At 45.4% G+C, this 21,142-nt stretch overlaps 1 protein-coding gene across 5 annotated transcripts in view; it reads left to right on the top strand.

Annotated features, from left to right (window-relative positions):
* LOC149333670 (uncharacterized) overlaps positions 1-21,142 on the top strand; it is a 101,266-nt gene that overhangs the window by 48,210 nt on the left and 31,914 nt on the right. For 3 of the 5 annotated variants that reach the window (XM_089558745.1, XM_089558746.1, XM_089558744.1), the window contains 6 exons: positions 3,647-3,765; positions 5,474-5,530; positions 6,543-6,569; positions 12,885-13,019; positions 19,492-19,561; positions 20,154-20,253. In XM_089558745.1, the coding sequence (XP_089414871.1) occupies positions 12,887-13,019; positions 19,492-19,561; positions 20,154-20,253 (303 nt within the window). In that variant the 5' untranslated portion in view covers positions 3,647-3,765; positions 5,474-5,530; positions 6,543-6,569; positions 12,885-12,886. The remainder of the gene's footprint in view (positions 1-3,646; positions 3,766-5,473; positions 5,531-6,542; positions 6,570-12,884; positions 13,020-19,491; positions 19,562-20,153; positions 20,254-21,142) is intronic. The other 2 variants (XM_089558742.1, XM_089558743.1) reach the window with 1 other exon arrangement.

Here is a 21,142-nt window from a genome sequence, read left to right as displayed (position 1 = left end):
GGGGGAAAATGAACGAAAATGAACTAGACGCAAATAAGTAAGATAGGTTGGCCAGTACAAAGAAAGAAAAATAAGTGCCCAGAAAAAAAAAAGAAAAACGAACTGCAGGCAATGACGATACAATAAATATGCACACAATTTTCATACTGCATTCAAATCAAAATGTTGCCCCGGCCACCGCGGTCGAATTTCGATGGAGGCTTAATTCGAGACGCCCGTGTACTGTGCGATGTCAGTGCACGAGAACCCCAGGTGGTCGAAATATGCGGAGCCTTTAACTACGGCTTCCCTCATGGCCTTCACTTTAAGACGTTAACCCCCCCCCCCCCCCCCTCCCATTACACACACATACAAAATGCCACTTTCCATGAAGCTTTTTACAATGTTTGCAATGTTTTCATATTTGGCACACACCGAATTCGGGTTCACATCTGTTCCAGGGTTCGCGAACAAAAGGCGATAAATTTCCTCTTAGCTTGCATGCCATGCACATATCAGTGCGGGTGTTCATTAAACCATATACTAGTAACGCAGTGTAGTTTTTGTGAAAGTCTTAACTGCCGGCGAAACGGCGAACCTGGGGATGCGTAGCGGCCAACACGGCACGGCCGAGAAGTAAACACAGCTGGAAGCCTTGGTCGAGTTCTGGCTAGCTTATTATGGCACCCTTTATTGCTCTTTTTGCACCTCTTAAGACCTTCTTACCTGTACGGGTGCGCCGTAAGAGTTGCACTCTAACACTGTCCTAGGTAGATGTAACCAAGTTTAAAAACATGACCTCTCCTAGGCGAATGAAACCAACTACTTGCAGTTCGGGGCCTTATGGCGTAGTCTGCAGTGTTTCGGTCGTTCTGAAAAGTTCGCCAATCGGCTTTGCGCAGAAAGTGCCCATTCAGAAGTTGTAGTTCGTGTAGAAACACTGAATAATGAAGTGCTTGCAGCGAGGTAATATCTGCGTAGTTTTTATTGACATTGAAAGAAAGCGCGCGAAATGCAATAACTACAACGGCATAGCTATCAAAGGAGGGAGAATGGTAGAGCGAAATGCATGCCTCGAGATATAAGAGCTACAAAATATATGCTGCACTCTCGATTGCGACACAATTTACAACGAACGTTAAACGCGTCCTTATTGATAGACGTTCACAAAGGATTCTCCCGGTGAAATTCAATTGTTTTAGCCATTAAGTTGGTTCCTTGCTAGCTATTTTTAGTGTCTACGAGCTCTGCATTTCTCTACATACACTGCTGTGGTTACCCGTTCGATTAACCAGGATCTTCCCTGGCTTTTATTTTCAGCTGCTGCAGAGTAAGTACAACTGTCTTTCACCAAAATACTTTCCAGGCTTACATCCAGGCGCGCCTGCCGTCACTGTCGTGCTTGTCTGTCGCCCCTTAACGTATCATTGATTAATGCTTTCGTAAATAGCTTGCCCTTATTGGAATGATATTGCGGTGTTTACGGAGAGCTATGGTATCTGCGCAGTCGTGATATCTGCCGGTATTCTCACAAATGACTCTAATACACCCTGATTATGCAATGCCTGCATGACTTCAGAGGTTTCCCCTGTGTCTAATACTTTCTCGTAAACACTCAAGGTTATATATAGCGTGATTATATTCTGCACATTTCTCTGTTACCTGATTGATAGTGCAAACCTGGTCTGTCTGATTTGGTTGAGTGAAGTCTAAGGTTGTCCTGATTCTGCTTTCGACTACCTTATTGAATACCTTGCAGTCAACGGAGAGTAAGCTGATCGGTTCGTAATTTTTCAAGTCATTGACATCTTTCTTGTGAATTAAGGTAAAGTCAACGTTCTTCCAAGTTTCTGGTGTGCTCGAAGTAATAAGGCATTGCGTATACAGAGTTGTACACAATCTCGCCAACGTCCTTCAAGAGATCTGCTGTTACCTGATCCGCACCAACTGCTCTCCCCCTTTACATTGCTGCTAAGGCTGTCTTTACGTACGCTTCCGCTACTGGTGGGATTTCGCATCGCTGTACACTACGGCCTCTCTCTGACGCTGTGATTACACTGGCTACTGTATAGATTTGTGTATTCGGCAACATTAACTATCTTATCCATAGCGCTAATAACATCGCCCGCTATATCTCGTTGCGAAAACATCTGGATTTAATTGTCTTGTTCACTCTTGACTGCTTTTTGGCTTTTTGTCCATAGTAAACTGCTTATGTCGGCTAATTTGCGCTTATTTCCGTTGATACCACCGCCAGTTCTGTTCTGCCAGTAGGGTTAGACGCATTCATAATTTGGCGTTTCTGAATCAGCTCTTTCGCCTCCTGAGATAGATTGCCGGTATTCTGTTGAAACATCCTACCGCCTACTTCTACTGCGCACTCCGTAATGATAGCTGTGAGGTGATCGTTCTTTGTTTCAACATTAAGATAGTCTTCCTCATCAGTCAGCGCCGCAGAGCTTCAGGCAGCGACACACGATCTCACCAATGTTATTCACCGCTAGTGTTCCAAGTCCTTTATTGGGAGCAGTTGGGGATAAATATTAATACAGAATACCTAAGCAGTTTGCGATGCGATGATGACATTGCCTTGCTAAGTCACCTAGGATAACAGCAAAGCTTGATGAATGGGTTGGGCAGGCGGAGCAGAACGGTTGGTCTAGAAATTAATATGCAGAAAACCAAACTACTGCCTACCAGTCTCGCAAGGGAACCGCAGATGGTATTCACAGCTGATCCGAATATGAAAGGGAAATAACTACTAGAATAAGAATTGGATCGAGCGCAAGAGATTCTCTCAGATAATGAATCACCGTTTATTATTATCCCGTAAAATAAAAACATGCAGCTGTATCTTACGGGTGCTCACCTAACGGTCACAAAAAGAAGGGAAATGAAATGGCTCCAGCTTGAGTCAAGGACAAGGCAGCGAGCTTTTAAGGAGAAACGATAGGTGTAATGTTAAAAGACCGAAAGCGGGCAGAGTGGGTGAGGGAACACAAGCGGGTTCATGGCATCCTGGTCGAAATCAAGAGTAAGAAATGTGCTTGGACAGCGCATGTATTACGATGGCAACGCTACCGCAGGTGCTCAATGGTAACAGAGTAGATTCCAAGGTAAAGTGTAGTAGGAGGCTGCAGAAACTTAGCTGGGCTGAGGAGATCAAGAAGATTTCGAGGATAGGGTGGCCGCGGCTGGCAAAGGGCATGGTTAATTGAAAAGACATGGGAGAGGCACTTGCCCTGTTGTGGGGGGTAGTCAGGCTGATGATGATGAAATAGCTGGCATTGGCGTCAGTTTTTTCCGCAACACAATTGTTCTTTATTAGTTACTCCTATGTAAGTCCGGATTTTCCACACGATGGGATGCCCTCTGGGAAAGTCGTGAGAATTCGTTTGCTACGCACAATGCTGTCAGTTCAAAATCACGTGGTCGACGCGCGCGATCTTCTTCCGCAAGGCGCCACCTGCACATACGAAGAGGATGTGGCAGGTGCCGGCTTGACAGATGTCTCCATCCTCCGCTTTCACCTGTCACCGGTATGAACTGCGCATGCTCACCACTGCCTGGCGGTTCATTTTTAACCAGTGGAACTCGGGGGTCAGCAAACGAGGAGGTCTATAAGTGTGGAGCGGTCTTGTAAAAAAGGCACATTCTGCCTTCGCAGGGGTGCACCGGCTCAAGGCGGGGGCAGCCTGCCACTAATCATCGGTGGTGTGGTCGTGCTAGCTCTCCTGGGAGGCGTTGGCGCCTTCTTGGCGTTTTCGAAGGGGGATAAAGCAGACGGTGAGTACCCCATCTTTTTAGCTTGAGGGAGTGAGCTCGGTATCTCTCAATTTTGACTTCGTAAGCTGCTTCCTTATCGTTTTATGCGAGGAAAGTTATCGAGTAGCACTAAAACCGTGTGGTTGCATTGGAAACTTAGCTTAGCGAAAACTCTTAGTGATATTTTTTATTTAAGAAACAGCAAAAAAGAAATAGGCTTAGGCCATAGAAATTTCTACCTTAAGCACCCGGTCTGTGGTCGGCTTAAAAGGGAATGTAGGGATAGGTAACAAAGAGCCTGTCGCAACGCCGTATAACGGACGCTCAACGAAGCTCCACCTCGGGGAAGGATGGGATCTCGAGTCTTTTGCTTTGTGTTCAAACCCCCATCAGCCTTACTTTAATACCTTAATATCTTATTTCCATACTAAAATATCGCCCATTGCATTACATAGTATAATATAAGAGAAATACAAGAGAAATAACTAATAATTTTACGATAAAGCAGTGGCCAACCCTGGATACTGTCACGGACTTAGGGTGGTGCACTGGGTTCGATGCTCGGAATAATTGTGCTATTAGAAGCTTCCTGAGACACTTGTACAGCTTCCTCTAGGCCGTAGAGCTGCGCTTGAGTCAGAGCTTATCAGCCATTACTCCTTAACTATGATCTATTTTTTATTACACTGATAATTAAGTAGCGACCATTGTGCTCGAAAAACTGTGCCACCGATAAAAGCGATTTCCCTTGAGTGGAATCGAACACCTAATTGACAGAGCCGTAGTCTCCAGTTTACCAAATTCTCATGCCTTTTTGAGGTGCTTGACAGAACTCTTGCTGCTGCTTTTAGCAGCTGGTTCTTGTTCATTGTTTTCTTGTTATCATCAGGCCTTTAGCTTTTGCTTTCGGTGCGTTTTGCTGTGAATTTCTTTTTGTTCGACGAATAACGCTTGTTTTGTTTATGAGAGGGGGGTTACGTTTTGCTTAGATTTTTTTTCTGCAATAATTGCTTGTTTCCTTTCTGCGTGAATCACGGTGGGGATATGAATGCTGCACATATCTATGAATAAATAGCCCATGGTCACAGCATCAGTCCTGACCGCGTTTCTTTTTCGTTCTCCATTTTTTACCCTCCCTCGTCTCGCATTTTTCTGGGAGTCTCGAGTGGACTGCTGCGCAGTGAATCACAGACACCGGCCCTTTGTTTGCAGGTTCATGACAGCTTGCTTATGCCTATGTGCATAGCATGCTTGCCTTTTATTTTATACCGGACGCTCTTTGCACCGAATCGCGTGAAAGCTCATGCAAATCGAGTTCTCTGTCACGACACAGGCGGCAGACAGTGCGCATCGCCACTTCTGCCTGACGATGCACTGTTTTTGCTAAAAAGCAGAGCGCGCTCAACTGTAGACCCATGAACCATAAGGCGTAGGGCAGTGCAATCTGATCACCCTAGCGCCAGCTAACCACAGGCCGAAGGCAACTGACGCTGACACCCTATGGCCTTTCAGGTATAATTAAATAAACGAATACTATTACTGCGCTCAAACCCTCTAACCCAGTGTACGTAGAACTCAGCAATGCGTCATTGAACGAAGGCTGACACCAGATTTTCCGGTGGAAAGCATAATCTCGTCTAAAGAACTTTAGCGTCTTCACCTTTGTTTTCGTCATTCGTACTTGCGCATAGAGATTGCCATGCTGCATTGCATATTTCCTCCTTTTCAGTTATCTCCACTGACTCGACTGTTGCTCAAACAGGACCGGAAAATGCAGCTACTCCAGGTAAGGTGACCCTTTACTCTCATGGCTTCTCCATTTGCTGAGTGATAATGAGCCAGAACGTCTAGTTCTCTAGTCGTTGCTGATTTCGTGCGTGGGCATTTGTCATGCAGTGCCGCTCTCCGCGAGCATCGCTAAGAAAATTAGAATTCCGTGCATGTTTAATTTAACATGCTCGTGGAATCTTTCGTTCCACCACTTAGGTCAAACCGCCATGGCTGCAGTTTGGTAGCTTTGTCTTCTCGCATTTGGTTACCGTTCCATTCGGTGCAAGGTCGAATGGAACCTCTTGGCTCCTTTTCAATATGCTGCCGCAATGATCCCCTCTATACCAGTTCGGGACAAGTTTGTCCAGATGTGTACACAGTGCTCGCACGCTCAAGATGGCCGGCTTTGTGCGGCAAGCAGTGAAGAGTTGGCGAGATTTTTCAAAATCCCTGCCCAGTCTTCTAGAGTGAAGTCAAAGCCTCCATTGCCACCTGTTTTTCAAGCAAGAGCTTGCATGGAAGTTTCGGTAAAAGTATACGCCCACGTTGGACACTGGCTTGGCAGGTGTGTGACTGTTGTGCTCAGAAGGCTGGCTAAGCAGCGATTCTTCCGGCACGTCTTCATACCCATCCTAAGGTCTAGACGCTCTTAAACTGCCTGCCAGTGCGTGTCGACGTACCCCCACCAATCGAGAAATTGTCGCCACAGTCTGCGTCTGGCCAATTTGGTAGTTCCGTGCTATTCTCGCCAAGATGCAATGAATCGACTACACGCGTAGGTCTTCCTAGTTTGAGCGCCACAACTCCTAATTTGAAATTTTTTTTGGTAGAGATCCTGGTGTGGCGCTCACGTTCGTCTGCTCAGCGATGGCTTACAATCATGAACGGACAAATGGAGCCAAAGTGCGAGAGCATTGCTCTTGCCCTTCTTCTGTCGGTTGACCTTGTACTTTTGGGTCATTTGATCTGAGTGTGTTATTTCTTCAGCCCTGCTGTCCAGCTGATCTTTCGTCTCCTTTTCCACACAGCTGTTACAACAGGCCCAACTGGTGAAGGTAAGATGGCCCACTACCACTATTTTTAGGACGCGTTTGATGAGTGAAACGAAAGTGAAAGGTATATTAGGCTTCAATTCCTCTAGTCATTCTTTTACTGAACAAAATTTCGTCCACTCAGGTTAGTTCACAACTCAAATTCAGAGAAATTTCTGAAACGTGTATGAATGGCTTGTTCACCTAGGCTGCGAAGACTGTCGGCACTTATGGACGCAGTACGTGGCGCATAATATGATGAATAGGTTTTGAATTAGCTTTCACTTTAACAGGAAACGTAAGAAATAAGGAAGGCGCCGGTAAAAGTTAGCGGTAAGTGGGAAAGTGGACGAATGCAGGATCTCGCTGTAGAACATATAAGCCAAGGATAACGACTGAATGTGCAAGCAATGAATTATAATCTCACCGTAGTCATTACACAGCGCGCAGTAAAGTAGGCCGTAGGATAGACAGGATACCGGGAGGATCTCTCAGGGGTCGAAAGAATAAATGAAGGCAGGCCGAGCTATCAAGGTTAATAAGTATTAGATAAGCGACATAAGTAGAATATGAAATGAATCTCGCATGATCGAAAGAGATGGCCTGAAAGCAGTGAGTTGGAAAGTAGGCATAGCTAAAAATCAGATGTATTAACTACTAGGCAAGCAGGGCAATGTTATTATCAATGTGGATAAGATAGCTAATGTCCCCCAGGAGTACTACACAGCTCTATACAGCAGTCGAGGTATAGAGGAGGATGTGAGAAGCAGTAGTGAAATTGGACAATATCTGTAAAGAAGGAGAAAGTAAAGAAAGACTCAGAATCCGTATGGATATGTGAAAACTGCTGGTGATAATGATGTAACAGATCAGTTAATGACGGTGGGAAGATTCTCCTGGAAAAACTGGCCACCCTGTATACGAACCCATAAGGCCTTGAGCGCAACAAATTATTGTAAGAGCTTTAACATTCTTTATCCAGTTCATACAAGGTATTTGCAAAGGGAGTCGCTAATAGAATAATTAGAACATCACGCTTCAGTCATGTTACCAGGCATACTTAAGGAAAGTATACACATATTTACACTCTCACTAAAGTCATAGAGAAATGTGCTGAAATTAACCAATCACCATACGCCGTAAGAAATCAGTATTTCATTTAGTCGAACCCTGAGCAGTCATGTATGGAAACTACAATAAGCAACAAAACCCATTATGAAAGGGTATACGGAAATGAGACACGATCTCTCCAGGGCTGTTCACAGCTTGTCTACAGGAAGTAACGAGTGAAGAGGGCCCGATTCCACGAAGAAAATCGCCGTCTAAACCATCTTTTCGTTATAGAGGAAGGGAAGGGGCAGAACTGCTCACTCTGCTGCTGCATGCCTCAACAGCGCAGTGAGAAAAGATGTGGCTGTGGCTCAGCTCAGCAAGCACAGCCAGGCCATCGAGAGCGAAAGCAGTTGAGCATGGTTAGGTATAGTTTAGCTTTGGTTCATCTTTATTTTTTCAAGATTTCAGAGAGAGCATATTTTCGCAGCGAGATCGAATCACGCGATATAGCACGTGCCACAATTGCGAGAACGAGCGTCCAGAGCGGCGGTCGGCGCAGCCACGGACGCGACTGCCAAGCGCAAGAGCGAATCACGTGACACATCACATGCCACAAGTGGAGAGGAGGAGCTGCCGAGCAGCAGCCAATGCAGCGGCGGACGTGACTTCCAAGTGCGCAGCTATGACGTCACAAGATAGAAGCACCTTCCACGCGCCATTTTGCAGATGCGGCGCGCCTCCCGTTCGAGAGCCTGCTTCAGGCTCATGATGAGAAGAGCAGATTTTCCGTTCTTAAACACACACTAGCTGGCAACTGAATCTTCAATCGGCGTTCGTTTTTCTTTTCGAAGCGTACGTGTCCGAACTTTAAATCCGAATTGGCATACATTACATTTAAAAGGCAGTACATTGTCCACTTGTGCCCTTTCGCAAGATATGCTGGCCAAGTCCTGGAGCAGCCATCCACCACTAATTACGCGGATTACTTCTGGTAGGGAACTGCGGCATATTCCCACTGCAAAGCGTAGCAACTTGACGCTGTTCGCAATGAAATGATGCTTTTAAACATTGCACCAGTGGTCTTGAGAATCTTCAAATTGAGGAGGCTAAAAACTCGGTTAAAATCTTACAACTGCTATAATTTTATGCTTTGAAGGGGAATTTGTTTGCGCTGTGAGCCGTAAAGTTTTGCTATTTTATTGACTAAAATCAGCCCCAGTCCGTGGCCTTCATACCCTTCACCTAAACGGGAGTGCGCTAGAGCACAGGTCACTCCCTTTTAACTCCTATATGGCTAGAGAGCACGCACAATGTGAGCGAGTTATGCGCCTTTCCTTTCCACAAAACCAAGAGAGGTTTTAGACCTCGTTTAATATGACTGCTAACTAGATAGCAATTTGTTCGTTCAAGCGGGCCCTTGATTACTAAGAGTTTGAGATTTAATGTTTTTAGGTTGGCAATATACGATTCGCTGATGACATTGCCTTGACTCAGGGATTGAATTGCAAAGGATGATTAATGACCTAGGCAGGTCAAGCCTGGCAGTGGGTCTAAGAAGCAATATGCAGAAAACTAGGTGATTTTCGACGAGCTCGGAAAGCAACAGAAATTTACGACTCCTAGCGAGGCGCTGGAAGTTGCATCAACCTAAATCTTCAGTTAACGAGATAGCGGAGCCCACTTGGCAGGCATTCTCAAATTTGGAATGACAGTTTGCTAATCCCCGGAGAAAGTATGCAGCAGCTGTATCAGCTTAAATTCAGTACAACGCCGCACGCTATGGAAGGGAAAATGATACGTACAACGTTGAAAGGAAGAGAGCAGAGTGGGTAAGACAACAAACACGTTATCCCAAGCTGGCGTTGGTGTTATCGGTTAGGGTCGGTAATCTTAGCAAATTCCATGAAAAGCTGTAATTTCCGTTTGTCTTGTGCTGACAGAGGCTCCTTTCACTGCGAACGGTGCTTATAGCATATACTGCAAAGGGTCACAAAATGATACATTGGTCGGCACTGACGGCTGTTTGAAAAGCTAACTGCACTGACCTCAAGGAAACTAGGGCCGGGTGCCTGAAGCAAGGTTGCGGTGCCGTTTACTTCCAAGCAGCTATCACGAACTCCTTTTCCGTAGTGATTTAATCTCAGCCATAAACTCTTTTCCTGTCCAACAAGCACCAATGTAGTCGAGGAGCTGTATTACTGATTTTCACCGATATTTGAGTGGGCCGTCTTCTGTTTCCATTAACAGAAAAAGTCATGCATTTACCATGTTAGCTTGCAAATCGTCGTGGCTTTCAGTATGGAAAACAGCGCAGTGTGCTTTTCGACGTTAGCGCGCTTGGTACTTGACTATGGTGCCTCGTATCCCAGACCACGCCCAAATAGCCCAAGCTGGAATGACCGACGAATCATGTTTTGCGTTCTTCTGTCTTGTTTGTGGTAACACAGGGAGTTTGTTACCGGCGCCCGATTCTCAATACCTGTGCTTCCTCGAAGATAGAATATGTTCTGTGCCCTGACGATACTCATCACCGTGCCCCCTGACACCTGTTTTCGCATCTAATGCCTGCTCTATTTCAATTCCAGAAACATTTCTTGTGCTTACATAGGCTTCTGTCACTACAAACGCTGTGTATATATGCTACAAAGGGCCATAAAATAAAATAAATGTTCCGCCACCTTCTGTTCCTATGAGGCCCTATGTGCCGAAAATTAAGAAAAGCGGTAGCTTAACTTCACTGTAAGCAGCCGTCACAGCTGCCAATTGTTTCTCGCCATAACATTGGCTGGTCTGGTTAGCATTCGCAAGCCTGAAATATTGAACGAACACACTGTAGACCAGACATGGGGGAACTCAACGTTTCAAATTTTTGAGAGTTGGGACTACCCAAATTTTGGGTGTGGGCCAACCACATTTTCGGAGGTGCGCGAAATCTGTTTTGTTGTTTTTGTAGAGGGTGCTTTCTTCCTATCGCATATGGAGGGTCGATAGCTACCAAATGGGACGTAAGGGCAATTAGGGAAGGTTTGGTTTCTCGGCACCAACTAGTCACGCTAGTATGGATACCTTAAGTCACACGTAGGATTTCGAGCCAAAATTTTGCGCATTCGCGCTATCACTTTCTCATGGGCCCCCAAATTCTTTGCTTGCCTGGCGGAGAAGGCTACGCAACCATCACACCGAGTTCCTTGGCGAAGCAGCTGCTACTGGCTGGCGGTGATAACGTGTTCTGCGGTTATTGACTTGACCGCTTTGTGCTCACAGCCAGAATCTGTGAACGTCTAAGCAGTTTCTTGCCCTTTCCACCTCACAGCCATCCTATATGGCGCCTTGTTCAGTTGTCAGCTGTTTTCTCGCATACGCGATCGCTCGCTGTCTATACGACGAACTGAGGCGATGCCTCCTGCCGCCTCCAAGACTGCTGTCATACAGAATTTTTGCCCAAGGGCATCGATATTAGGAAAGCGAAAGAAACAAATGGAAAAATCCATAAATCGAAAGTATCAGACTCGACATCGTGCTTAGAAAAACTGCAACTTCGCAATTTTCTTGACTGAAGTTCTGATCAAGTGAGCTGGGACAGTCTCTGCAAGAAAAAAGGCAGATACAATCTGGTTAGCCCAAATGGGAATTATTTGCGCTGGCAATTCGGCTTCAGTTCTGGGCTATTTCCAAGTTGAAGCAAACTTCAAAGATCGCAGATATCGAACGTAAGCTCCGCCGTAGTGGTATGACTCCATAGAGTTAATCGGTCAATGCCCATATATGCAGGACTGGTCACACACTACTCAACATTCATAGATGGCTGGGAGTCTTCATACCATCCCTGGCTCAGCGGTGCAGTTATTAAAAGCGATGCGCCACTGCCGAGCAGTGACAAGTGCTGTCGTGGGTGGGGCATGTAGGCGGCCTAGGAAAGGTTGCCCACAACCTGCTGATCAGTGGGATGGTTCAGAAAACGGCTGAGCGGTCGCATCAAGCTAGTGCTAACGCACTAAAATAAGTGCTGTTCTCAGTCACTCGCTCTGCGGCAGGCGTGAACACTGCGACCATATGCAAATACTGCAGGACACACGAGAAGCGTTAAATGTCACAGGTGCTTTCGCAGCTGTGAAACCGGCGGCTGGTGGCGCGGTGTTTAGTAGCGGTGTGCTCTCAAGGGGTATCCGAAATTTAGGCTCCAATGGCAAGCGCACACATTACGAATGCTGGGACTAGAGTCCCGGTTATTTTCCTCTTTGGTTATTTTCGACGAACCCTGCGACTAGCACCCCCGTCAGTGAAATCCTTTGCTTATTTAACACTTATTCGTCCCAAACTAGAATACGCATACGCGGTCTGGGACCCTCATCAAAATAACCTTTCCACTGCTCTCGAATCTGTACAAAATCGCTCAGCTCGTTTCATTTTCTCAGCCTATTATGTAAGTGTAACCGAGCTAAAATGCAATGATTATCTCACCACCTTAAGGAACCGCCGAAAAATTTCCACACTGTCTGTTTCATACGTTCTATTATCATCCATTGCTTAACTCCATTATCAGCGCCGCACAGCGCATCTTCAATCGCAAAACCACGGGAAGGCCGTCTATTGCGGGAAGTGCGGGTAGGCCCGCACTTCTGTGCATCTGTCATCATTTTTCGTTCGTACAGCAAGGGGCTCGAATGACTTGCTAAACGCCATCGTGGATCAGACCGACTCATCATCGTATAAATCGTCCATCGAAGAAATGTGCTGCTGAATATTCCCCCCCCCCCCCCCCCCATGTAACACCCCTTCAGTGGGGCCTTTGAGGTACGAATAAATAAATATGATAAAACCACGCTCTCTGCAGGCAAGCTGCGGCAAAACTCAATGTATTATCTCCGGTGCCGCCTGTCCTAGAGCTAGGCTTCTCTGTGGCGAAATGCTTGGAAAAGTCTGCGAACCCATCTTTTCTAATGAAAATACCTTGCATCGTGGCGCTCTTTCGCCGAAGCTCTCCTTCGTTTGATTCGGGCTACTGAGTTGGTAGCCGTCAATCCATTGCAGTAGCCCATTCTCGCAAACAGATAAGAGACTGCAGCATTGTGATGAAACCTTTCACAGCAATGTGCGTTGCCTCAGTTCTTCAACGACAGATTGTTGGGTTGTAACCTTCGATTATCCCCTTTTTTCCCTGTTTGAGCGAGGGGGAAAGGCTAGCGGGAGCACCCGCATTACGGCGATAAAGACAGTCTGAGAAAATAGTGTGAATGCTTCTATAGCTCAGCCCTTCTGTTGACATTGAGTACGCATTCCTCGCAGCAATGACCTACTTCGGCAGGAAATTAGGAGATCTGCAGCCTGCGGGGGACACAAGCAAAGTAACTGGAACGGTATACGCTTCAGCCGAAAAGGAAATCTACATCGTTGGCTTCAGTTTCGATGGAACCCCGGATGGTAAGTGTCAACCAGCATTTCAGTGGGAGTAAGAAAAGAATGTCGTTTACCTCTAAACGATTCCACATTTCCGAAATGTGCAACTACGCTCTAAGATTGTGGTCTCTGCGGAGTAGGAATGTCGCTGCGTACGTGAAAACACCAATTGACCGCTATAAAACTCTTCGTAACTTATCACGTTACAAGGTGTTTCAGGCCGCATTTGTGGCCCGCGGCTGATCCTTCCAAGCAATGTATGAGGCAGAATTAAGTGCGTTCGGTGAAATGAGCAACTTGAGCTGGGAATCAATGTAACGTGTTCTACACTGCTGGGTGCGTGTGAATCACTGTTACGCTGTAAGCACGTCCTCATGACACCACTTTAGTGTCCCGTTATTCACCCTCCATGCTTACCAACTGTACACAGTGCAGCCTGAAGTCCTGAAAAGCGGCTTAAAAATATCCTATGCAGAGACGATAGTTGTGCTGGTGCCGGCGCTTGGAACTTAAAGGCGCGGCTATGATTACGGCCCTCCTGCTGAAGTATGACCTGCTGATTGTTTTCATACTGTAAGAAGACCCTGAATAAGACCGAGAAAGGCTTATTTCGAAACGTTTATTGCAGCAATCGAGAAACTGTTTACGTTTTACCTACACTCTTTGATATCTTTCACGCACGCTTTATGCTCGTCTGCATAGAAAAATCTGGAAATTTGTATTGGCACCACCATATCACTCAACCCGCTGTGCTGCCTCAGTTCACGCGTTTGGCTACAGAGCCGGAGGTCCCGGGTTCAAACCCGGCCTCCCCGGCTGAGTTTCGATGGAGGTGAAACGCACAGACGCCCGTTCGTTTTGCGATGTCAGTGCACATTAATGATCCCAAGGTAGCCTAAATTAGGCGGTCGAAATTTCTTCTTTCACTCCCACGTCCCTCCCTTCCCTTACAGCGTGGTTCACATGTCCACCCAAATGTGGGGCAGTTACTGCGCAGTCTTCCTTCCTCAAAAAACAATTTTCATTTCTTCAGACCACTTCCTTGGCGCCGTAGCACATTGCACACTTCCATCCTTTTTTTTTCCTTTTGAAAATGACGCCATGCCGGAAATGGTATTTTATAGCCATCCTTCCTTAACTCTTTTGCTACCGCGGAAAAATGCACGATTTGGAGCGTACTGAAAGAAAATTTTTTTTCTCAAGAACTAATACACCCAGCACATATTGCAATGCATGAAATTGTAGCTTATTAGTTACACTTCTGAATGAAACAAACACCAGAGTTGTGTGTGCAAAAGTAAATGAACATTTATTTGTGAAATTTGCTAAAAACACAAAAAAAGTAAATAGCAAAAGCAAAAATTACCGGCTGCACTAAGCCCGAACTTGATTAGAGGAAAACTGGAATATACAAACTGTTGCACATGTTTATAGCTGTCATTATTCACAGTTTCAGCTATGAGAAAAATTTACTGCACTTTCCATGGCTTGTCAAGTCAGGGGTCATGACTGTGGTGCCACTGTGAAGAGCAATCAGAGGTGAAGATGTGAAGTAGAGGTAGACTGACAAGTGCTTCACATAAGGTTTTATCTTTGTTCCTCCCTTGTTCTCTGATAGCCGAGCTTGTAGTTTCTTCTTTTTTTCATTCTTTTTGGTTGGTGTTGAATGGATTCTATGAGAGGATTGGGGGCGTGGACTTCTTTTCCCTCATCATACCCGAAGATTTCTTGAATGAGCTGCTCCCTGAAAGCCAGCTGATAAAATTTGGCATTTTAGGCAAGCTCTAAAACATCAGGATCGATGAAATAAGTTTTATCGATGTGGTTCAAAAGCCAGGACACTTTTCAAGTGTTGCCAATAGAACCTGCCGCCACTGAATCATCCGGGTCCGTTACGTCCAAAAAAACAAAACAGAAAAAAGCGAAAAACCAATTTTGAGAAATGATTTTTGATGGCAGAGGGCCAGAATAGATTATTCTGGTATTTCAGTAGAGATACAGTCGTGGCAGGTCAACAATTCCAATGTATATGATGATTCCAATGCACATCAGAATCTCCAACATATTCACGTCTTCCCATGAGCCGTCACGCCGAATTTGCTGAAAATCTTCATCCATGCATACTTATTAGTGTTTCCGCACACGATCTTCATCATTTCCGCCGTGAAGAGCATCAAAAAAAAGTCGAGAAGTCGAGCGAATCTCCGAGCGCCGCTCCGCAGCGATGTGCCGATATGGACACCTAGCTGTCGTCTTGGTTGAAAAACGCGACGCGACCTTGAGCATTTGGCAAACTGTCTTCGCCATACGTTGTCAAGACCCTGAAGCACAAAAATAAACCACTGTCATCAATTACAAACCGTATGCACCGCAGAAAACATACAGCGAACGAAAACAGAACTTACATGCAAGTACGCGCTGACGTTCCAGGCTCCCGAGGCGAAGTCTCGCTGCCGAAACCGAAATCCAACGTTTGTACATTGTTGCCCGACTAATAACCGCTGCTTTCGTCGCAAAAAACGAAACCAAAACCGGCCGACGTGCTCGGTGTCAGCTTTCGCTTCCGAGGAGCGCGCGGCGACGCGGACGCCATTTTCTCCGGCTGACGGTGCTGCGGCCGTTCAAAGTTTTATTTTTCACGGCGCCCCCTCATGTCAAAACACTGAAACCAAGGCTGCAATCGAAAGAGCAGTTGTTGAGCTCGCTAACTAGATGGCAGAGCACGTCCACAACGCTCCAAAATTAGCTTTTTTGCGCGGGCGATTTAAATCGATCATATGCGAACGATCGCCTATGGCGCGGTAGCGAAAGAGTTAATTGAAGGATTACTTCTCTAATGAAGGTTAAAGTGAAGGAATGTTGTATCAAAAGTACTTGAGAAAGCTTTCTTCATTTTCTGCTAATTGTATTCCCTATCAAGTCATTAATAATTCCTGCAGAAACAATATTGCACTAAAGAATATTTGGAAAAGGAAAATTACGTTAATGTCAACCCGTAGCCACCTTAAGGTATTTTGTATGGCCCTCCTGAGCTAGTTGCGAATGACACAAGAAGTGTAAGCGCCGTGCCGAAGTTAAAGAAAATAAGTGCTCCCGTCATTCATTTCATTTCATTTATGGAACCCTCAAGCCCAAAGTCATCAAAGAAGGGAGTGGTTACAAAACAAGAATATACATACAGATGCAATGCATGATACAAAACAAAGTATTATCATACTCCTGTTATACAATGTTAGCTGGTGCAGAACGAAAATGCTGATTATCACATATGTCGACGATATCTGCGGAAAGGCGATTCCATTCGCGTGATGTACGAGGCAAGAAAGACTGAAATGTAGTTAGTGTTACACGTTTCAATGCGAACTGTGTGGCGGTGATCAATGCGGTTTCACACGTATATGGGGGACGAAATGAGGGCATCATGTAGCTTGGGATGATGGTATAGTTTGTCTGCCGGTGGGATGCTAAAAGAGGCATGTTACACTTGCGGTACGGTTAAATTTTGACGGGATAAAACGAGCAGCGTAATTTTGAACTAGCCTAAGCAAAGTATCAGTTTTTCATGATGGGGATCCTATATGGTGACGGCGTATTCCAGATTAGAACGTATTAGTGTTTTATACAGCAATAATTTCAAGGAAGATGGAGTTTTGGAAAAGTTACGGCGCACGTAGCCCAACATGCGGCTAGCTTTGTTAGCAATGTACTCAATATGGCGCGTCCAGTTTAGGTAATATGAACACCCAGGTATTCTTATGAATTAACCGCTTTTTAGGCAACGTTATTTAGGTAGTACACAGGCGGAGTGGTGGCACTTCTTCACATTCGCATAATTTTGCACTTATTCAAAGAGAAATTTAGAAAGATCACGCTGAAGAAGGTTAGCATTCGAATGTACACGTTGTCTAGTGGCACGACTCCTCTCCTTGTGTGATCTCCATGCAAATAGCGGCAGTTGCATGATGACCCTTTACTGTTTTGTTGCATCATTTCATGTATTTGTTTTACTGGGGGCCTGCTTGATGCCCGATGCTATTTTCCTTATTGTGAGGCTCTGTCCAGGTGTCACTTAAAAAGATGTGCATGTTTTGTTCAAGTTTGGCACTTGTGTACTGGATTGCATGCTAGGGAGGCAGGAGTTTTGAAGCCTGCGCACTGTCATTGTGTATATGCGCTGAATTCGAGAGAGTGCCTATATCTCTAGCTGTAAGGTGGAAAGCTGGCTATCTATCGAGTGACGGCTGGCCTTACATTCCCTTCTGTTGCATATTGCTTGCCTTAACCGCGTCTTTTTCACTGCCTTCGATGTGGATTCGGTTTCTAAAGCTCACGCCTTTTGTGCAATGCGGTGCGTTATTTTGGTTTGGTGGTTGTATTGGGGTTTAATGTCCCAAAGCGACTGAGGCTATGAGACGCCGCAATGAAAGGCTCCGGAAATTTCGACCACCTGGAGTTCTTTGAAGTGCACTGACATCGCATAGTACACAGGCCTGTAGAATTTTGCCTCCATCGAAATTCGGCCACCGAGGCCGGGATCAACCCTGCGTATTTCGGGTCAGCAGCCGAGCACCGAAGCGCTGAGCCACCGCGGCGGGGGAATTTGGCTCCAGCTCACAAATTCTTCAGTGTTGTTCGCAAGCATGAGTACCTCGAAGATGCGCTGTTTCTGTTCTAATGGAAATCCTTATTACTGTCACACTCTGCATGCTGTATTCCTGCACCAGAGCGTAGCTAAGACTCATTGCTTTGGGCAGTAGGTGCTTGCGTGCCTTCGTTGTTGGGGGGGTTGGACATGTGATTTTGAATGCCAATACATGACTAAGAGCCCTGGCATCGATTCGCTCGTTTCAGATTTGGAAGAAGTGCAGGACTGTGCTTGCCGTTAAATTCTTTCTAATTATAACCGAACAAGCAGTGTAACCACGAAGAAGTCAAGGTTAATTCCACTTCTTTCCCACAACAGATCAATAGATTCATTGTGTTTCTTCCATAAAATTTACGACAACAGTTTCGCAAGAAAAGTTACTATGAAGAATTGCATCCATCCAGAATTATTCAAGTATGCGCTTGCAGCGCATCATTGGGTGCATAGATTTCTTTTTACCAGCTTTTGAAAATGGCGCTGAGCAGAGAAAAGCAAGGGAAGAAAAGTGAAGTATCTTTCGCCTGGCACAAGTAGACCTCCAGTTTTCTCGTTTATTACCTCCTTTCCGCCCATTCCAAGCAGCATGATGAAATCACAGTATTTGCTGCCATCTTTACAGCACCTACTCCTTCATTGGTGTGTTGTCGATGCATTAAGCGTGTGGCGTCTTCCGAATGTTTATGTACGCAGCGACGGTATGAGAGCGCAATGGGGGTAGAGTGTTCTCGCAGTTTTTCTGAGCGTTAGAGCAAGAAGTTAGACCTTATTCAGAAACGTACGCGCGAGTGGACCTTTAGCTGGCGAACATTCCTCAAAAGTGGTTATTTCACCAATCCCCTGTATATTTCTTATATCTAGAATTGTTTTTGGATGACGCAGACTTTGTCTGGACACAGGCAGCTTAACACTTGTGACTCCTGCAAGGCGAAGCGAGAGAGGCTGAACAAGAAGTTAATTACGTGCATAACAGAGGCGTTTGTTCGTATATTAGAAAAGAATTTTCGAACGACCAAGTCCAACATTCTTGGTCAATCTTTCTTGACGTGTTTCCATCGATTGTATTGAGCAGTTAAGTCTATCATAGAAAACTACTGACGAGCGCTTCTGCCGGTAGCAAAAAACGTTAAAAGCAAAAAAAGCTGCAAGACTGCCATCGAAGTATCTGTTGATATTGATAGTGAAAGGTTAAAGAAAAAATTTAGTTCATAAGCAGTTTGCCGCAAAAAAGTTTGCTGCTAAAAAATGTTAATGTCCAGATCTGGTGGGCATTTACGGCATTGCATCGGTGTGTTAGCAGTGATACAGAAAGCCAGAAACAAAATAAAACCTTCGCTCTACTCCGTAGCATTACCTTTCCATGTGGTTCTTTAAGGAATATTTTTAAACGCATTGGGGTGCTATGAGAATTAGTGTAAAGGTAACTTTGGTTTGCCGACACGGATAATGTTCTCCCCCAGTTCGTATTTTCGAGAATAATAAATGAATTCATGCGATACTCTGGACACGTTGATAGGCAGCTGTTTAAATGCAGCAGTTTAACTTCCCAGCACGCCTTTCAATATATTCTTGTGGACAGATTTGGTCGCCTGCTATGACATTTTATACTGTGTTCTTAGTGTCTTCTAGCTTCGTTGTACTGGACGTATCTGAAACTTCCACGGAGGAAGTTCTGGTGCGGTACCCTTTAGGACCGCAAGACTCTAATAAGAGTGCATTGGTTGCATGTATGTACTGAGTGCATTTGACGCCTACAGTTCTGCGTTTTAGGCATGTAGCAGAACTTCTACAGCGCGTTTCCGTGCTTTCAAAGTGTTCACTTCTTCTTGCCACGTCGTTTTTGCGCGCCCGCAGATGTGCGTTTCCAGGTAGGAACTAAACCTGGCGAAGAGGCAGGCGAAGATATAAATGACGAGAACGGCAAGTGAGTGGCGTGAAGCTGCGAAAATATATTTATTGTGTAGACGGTTCTATAGCTACTGATGCAAATTGATTGCTGCGCTCTCAGGTTAGGAGTTTCACGTGATATTTACTTGCTTCTGAACAAGCCGCGACTTCTAAGCCCAAGGCGTCCATGTGCGTCTCAGCGCACGTTGTGACAGACTTTTAGAACAGTCACTTTGCTGTTGTTCCTGGGCATCAAGAAGAGACTTTTACCATTCCAACTTTACTCACTTGCTTCATTTTATGCCGTACTACTTGCGGCTAAGAATATTTCTTAAAGATTAAATAGCGGTAACGAAGGATATATCGTGCATGATATAATACTGCTTTGATTAAGCCTTTCGTGAATGCAGAAATCGCGTACGTCCCTTACATTCAACGGAAAGGATATAGTGGAAACACTTTGCATGAAATTAACGAATTTAACTGAAATTTACCTAAAGGAAACACGGAAGCACTGATCTAAAATAGATCTCTTCTCATGGTCGCATAATTGTTACGCGGCTCGCATCTCCAGAGAGTATTTCTGTGATGTTTTCTGCAAGTGCTCACCCTGAGGTGTCGACTTTCAGGACGGAACCACTCAAGAAATACGAAACAAAGAACATCAAGCTTACTTTGACTGCTGCTATCAGTACATACGCCAAATTCAGCCTTCGCAGCAAGACTAAGGTGAGTGCGTAGAGCGGTCACGTGATAAGGGCGCTTTCATAGTGACAATTATTGTATGATCGCCATGCCAGACTTGGTTAATACTGTACAGTCGCGATAACCAAAAGATATATTAGGGAATTCGTTCGCAGACCGGTTTCCTAAGGCGCGCCGTCAACTGGCAGGTTCCTTCGATACAACCAACTTTCCGTAATTGTGGCTTCGAGGAACACACTTTCACAACCTGGTGCCCTTCGGATAAAAACCAGGACGCCGTATCCGTTGTCTTTTTCCTATGAAAACAGAGCAGTATCTTGTACATCATAGCTCGTGTTATGCTCTGAAATATTCTAGCAATAGACACAAGGATTACCATCTACCATGAGCAAGTTGATAGATGGCAGGAAACCTGCACCAGTTCAGAAATCTAAGGAAACATTTCTCGCAGGCCGCTCAGTGGTTCGTTAAGGAAGCTGTTTTTCCTGCCGAAGATAATCGGTTTTGAGACTGGTTTAACCTTCTCTGTACTGCCTTCTGTTCTTAGAGGTTCCCAATTTGAGACCAGACCTCGTCCTAGTCGTCACAAAGCCTCGCTGACTGTCGGGAAATCTGGAAGTCGTCTTATCAGGGCAGCAAGGTTATCTTGTCTGCTTGTGTTTTGTTCAGAACTAAGCCTTTCTCCAACAGGCTACCGGACAACCTATCTTTTTCTTCTCTCAATGGCTTGCAATGTTACTGTATTAGGTGCGCTTCGCGCTTCAGCAGCTGTTCCCCTCAGAAGCTAATTGCCTAGTTGAAATTAGGGGAACACACACAACCGGTCTTGTTTTTGCTGGAATACTCGAGTGTTAGAAGCATGGCGGTTTGTGATCCACACCGGAGCAAAGGCTACTACGCGAAACTTCTTTAT

The sequence above is a fragment of the Amblyomma mixtum genome, chromosome 8, assembly GCF_055824585.1.
Source record: "Amblyomma mixtum isolate Tamu chromosome 8, ASM5582458v1, whole genome shotgun sequence".
NCBI lineage: Eukaryota > Metazoa > Arthropoda > Arachnida > Ixodida > Ixodidae > Amblyomma > Amblyomma mixtum.
Note: the sequence above shows the minus strand (reverse complement) of the source record. Positions and strands in the feature narration are given on the sequence as shown.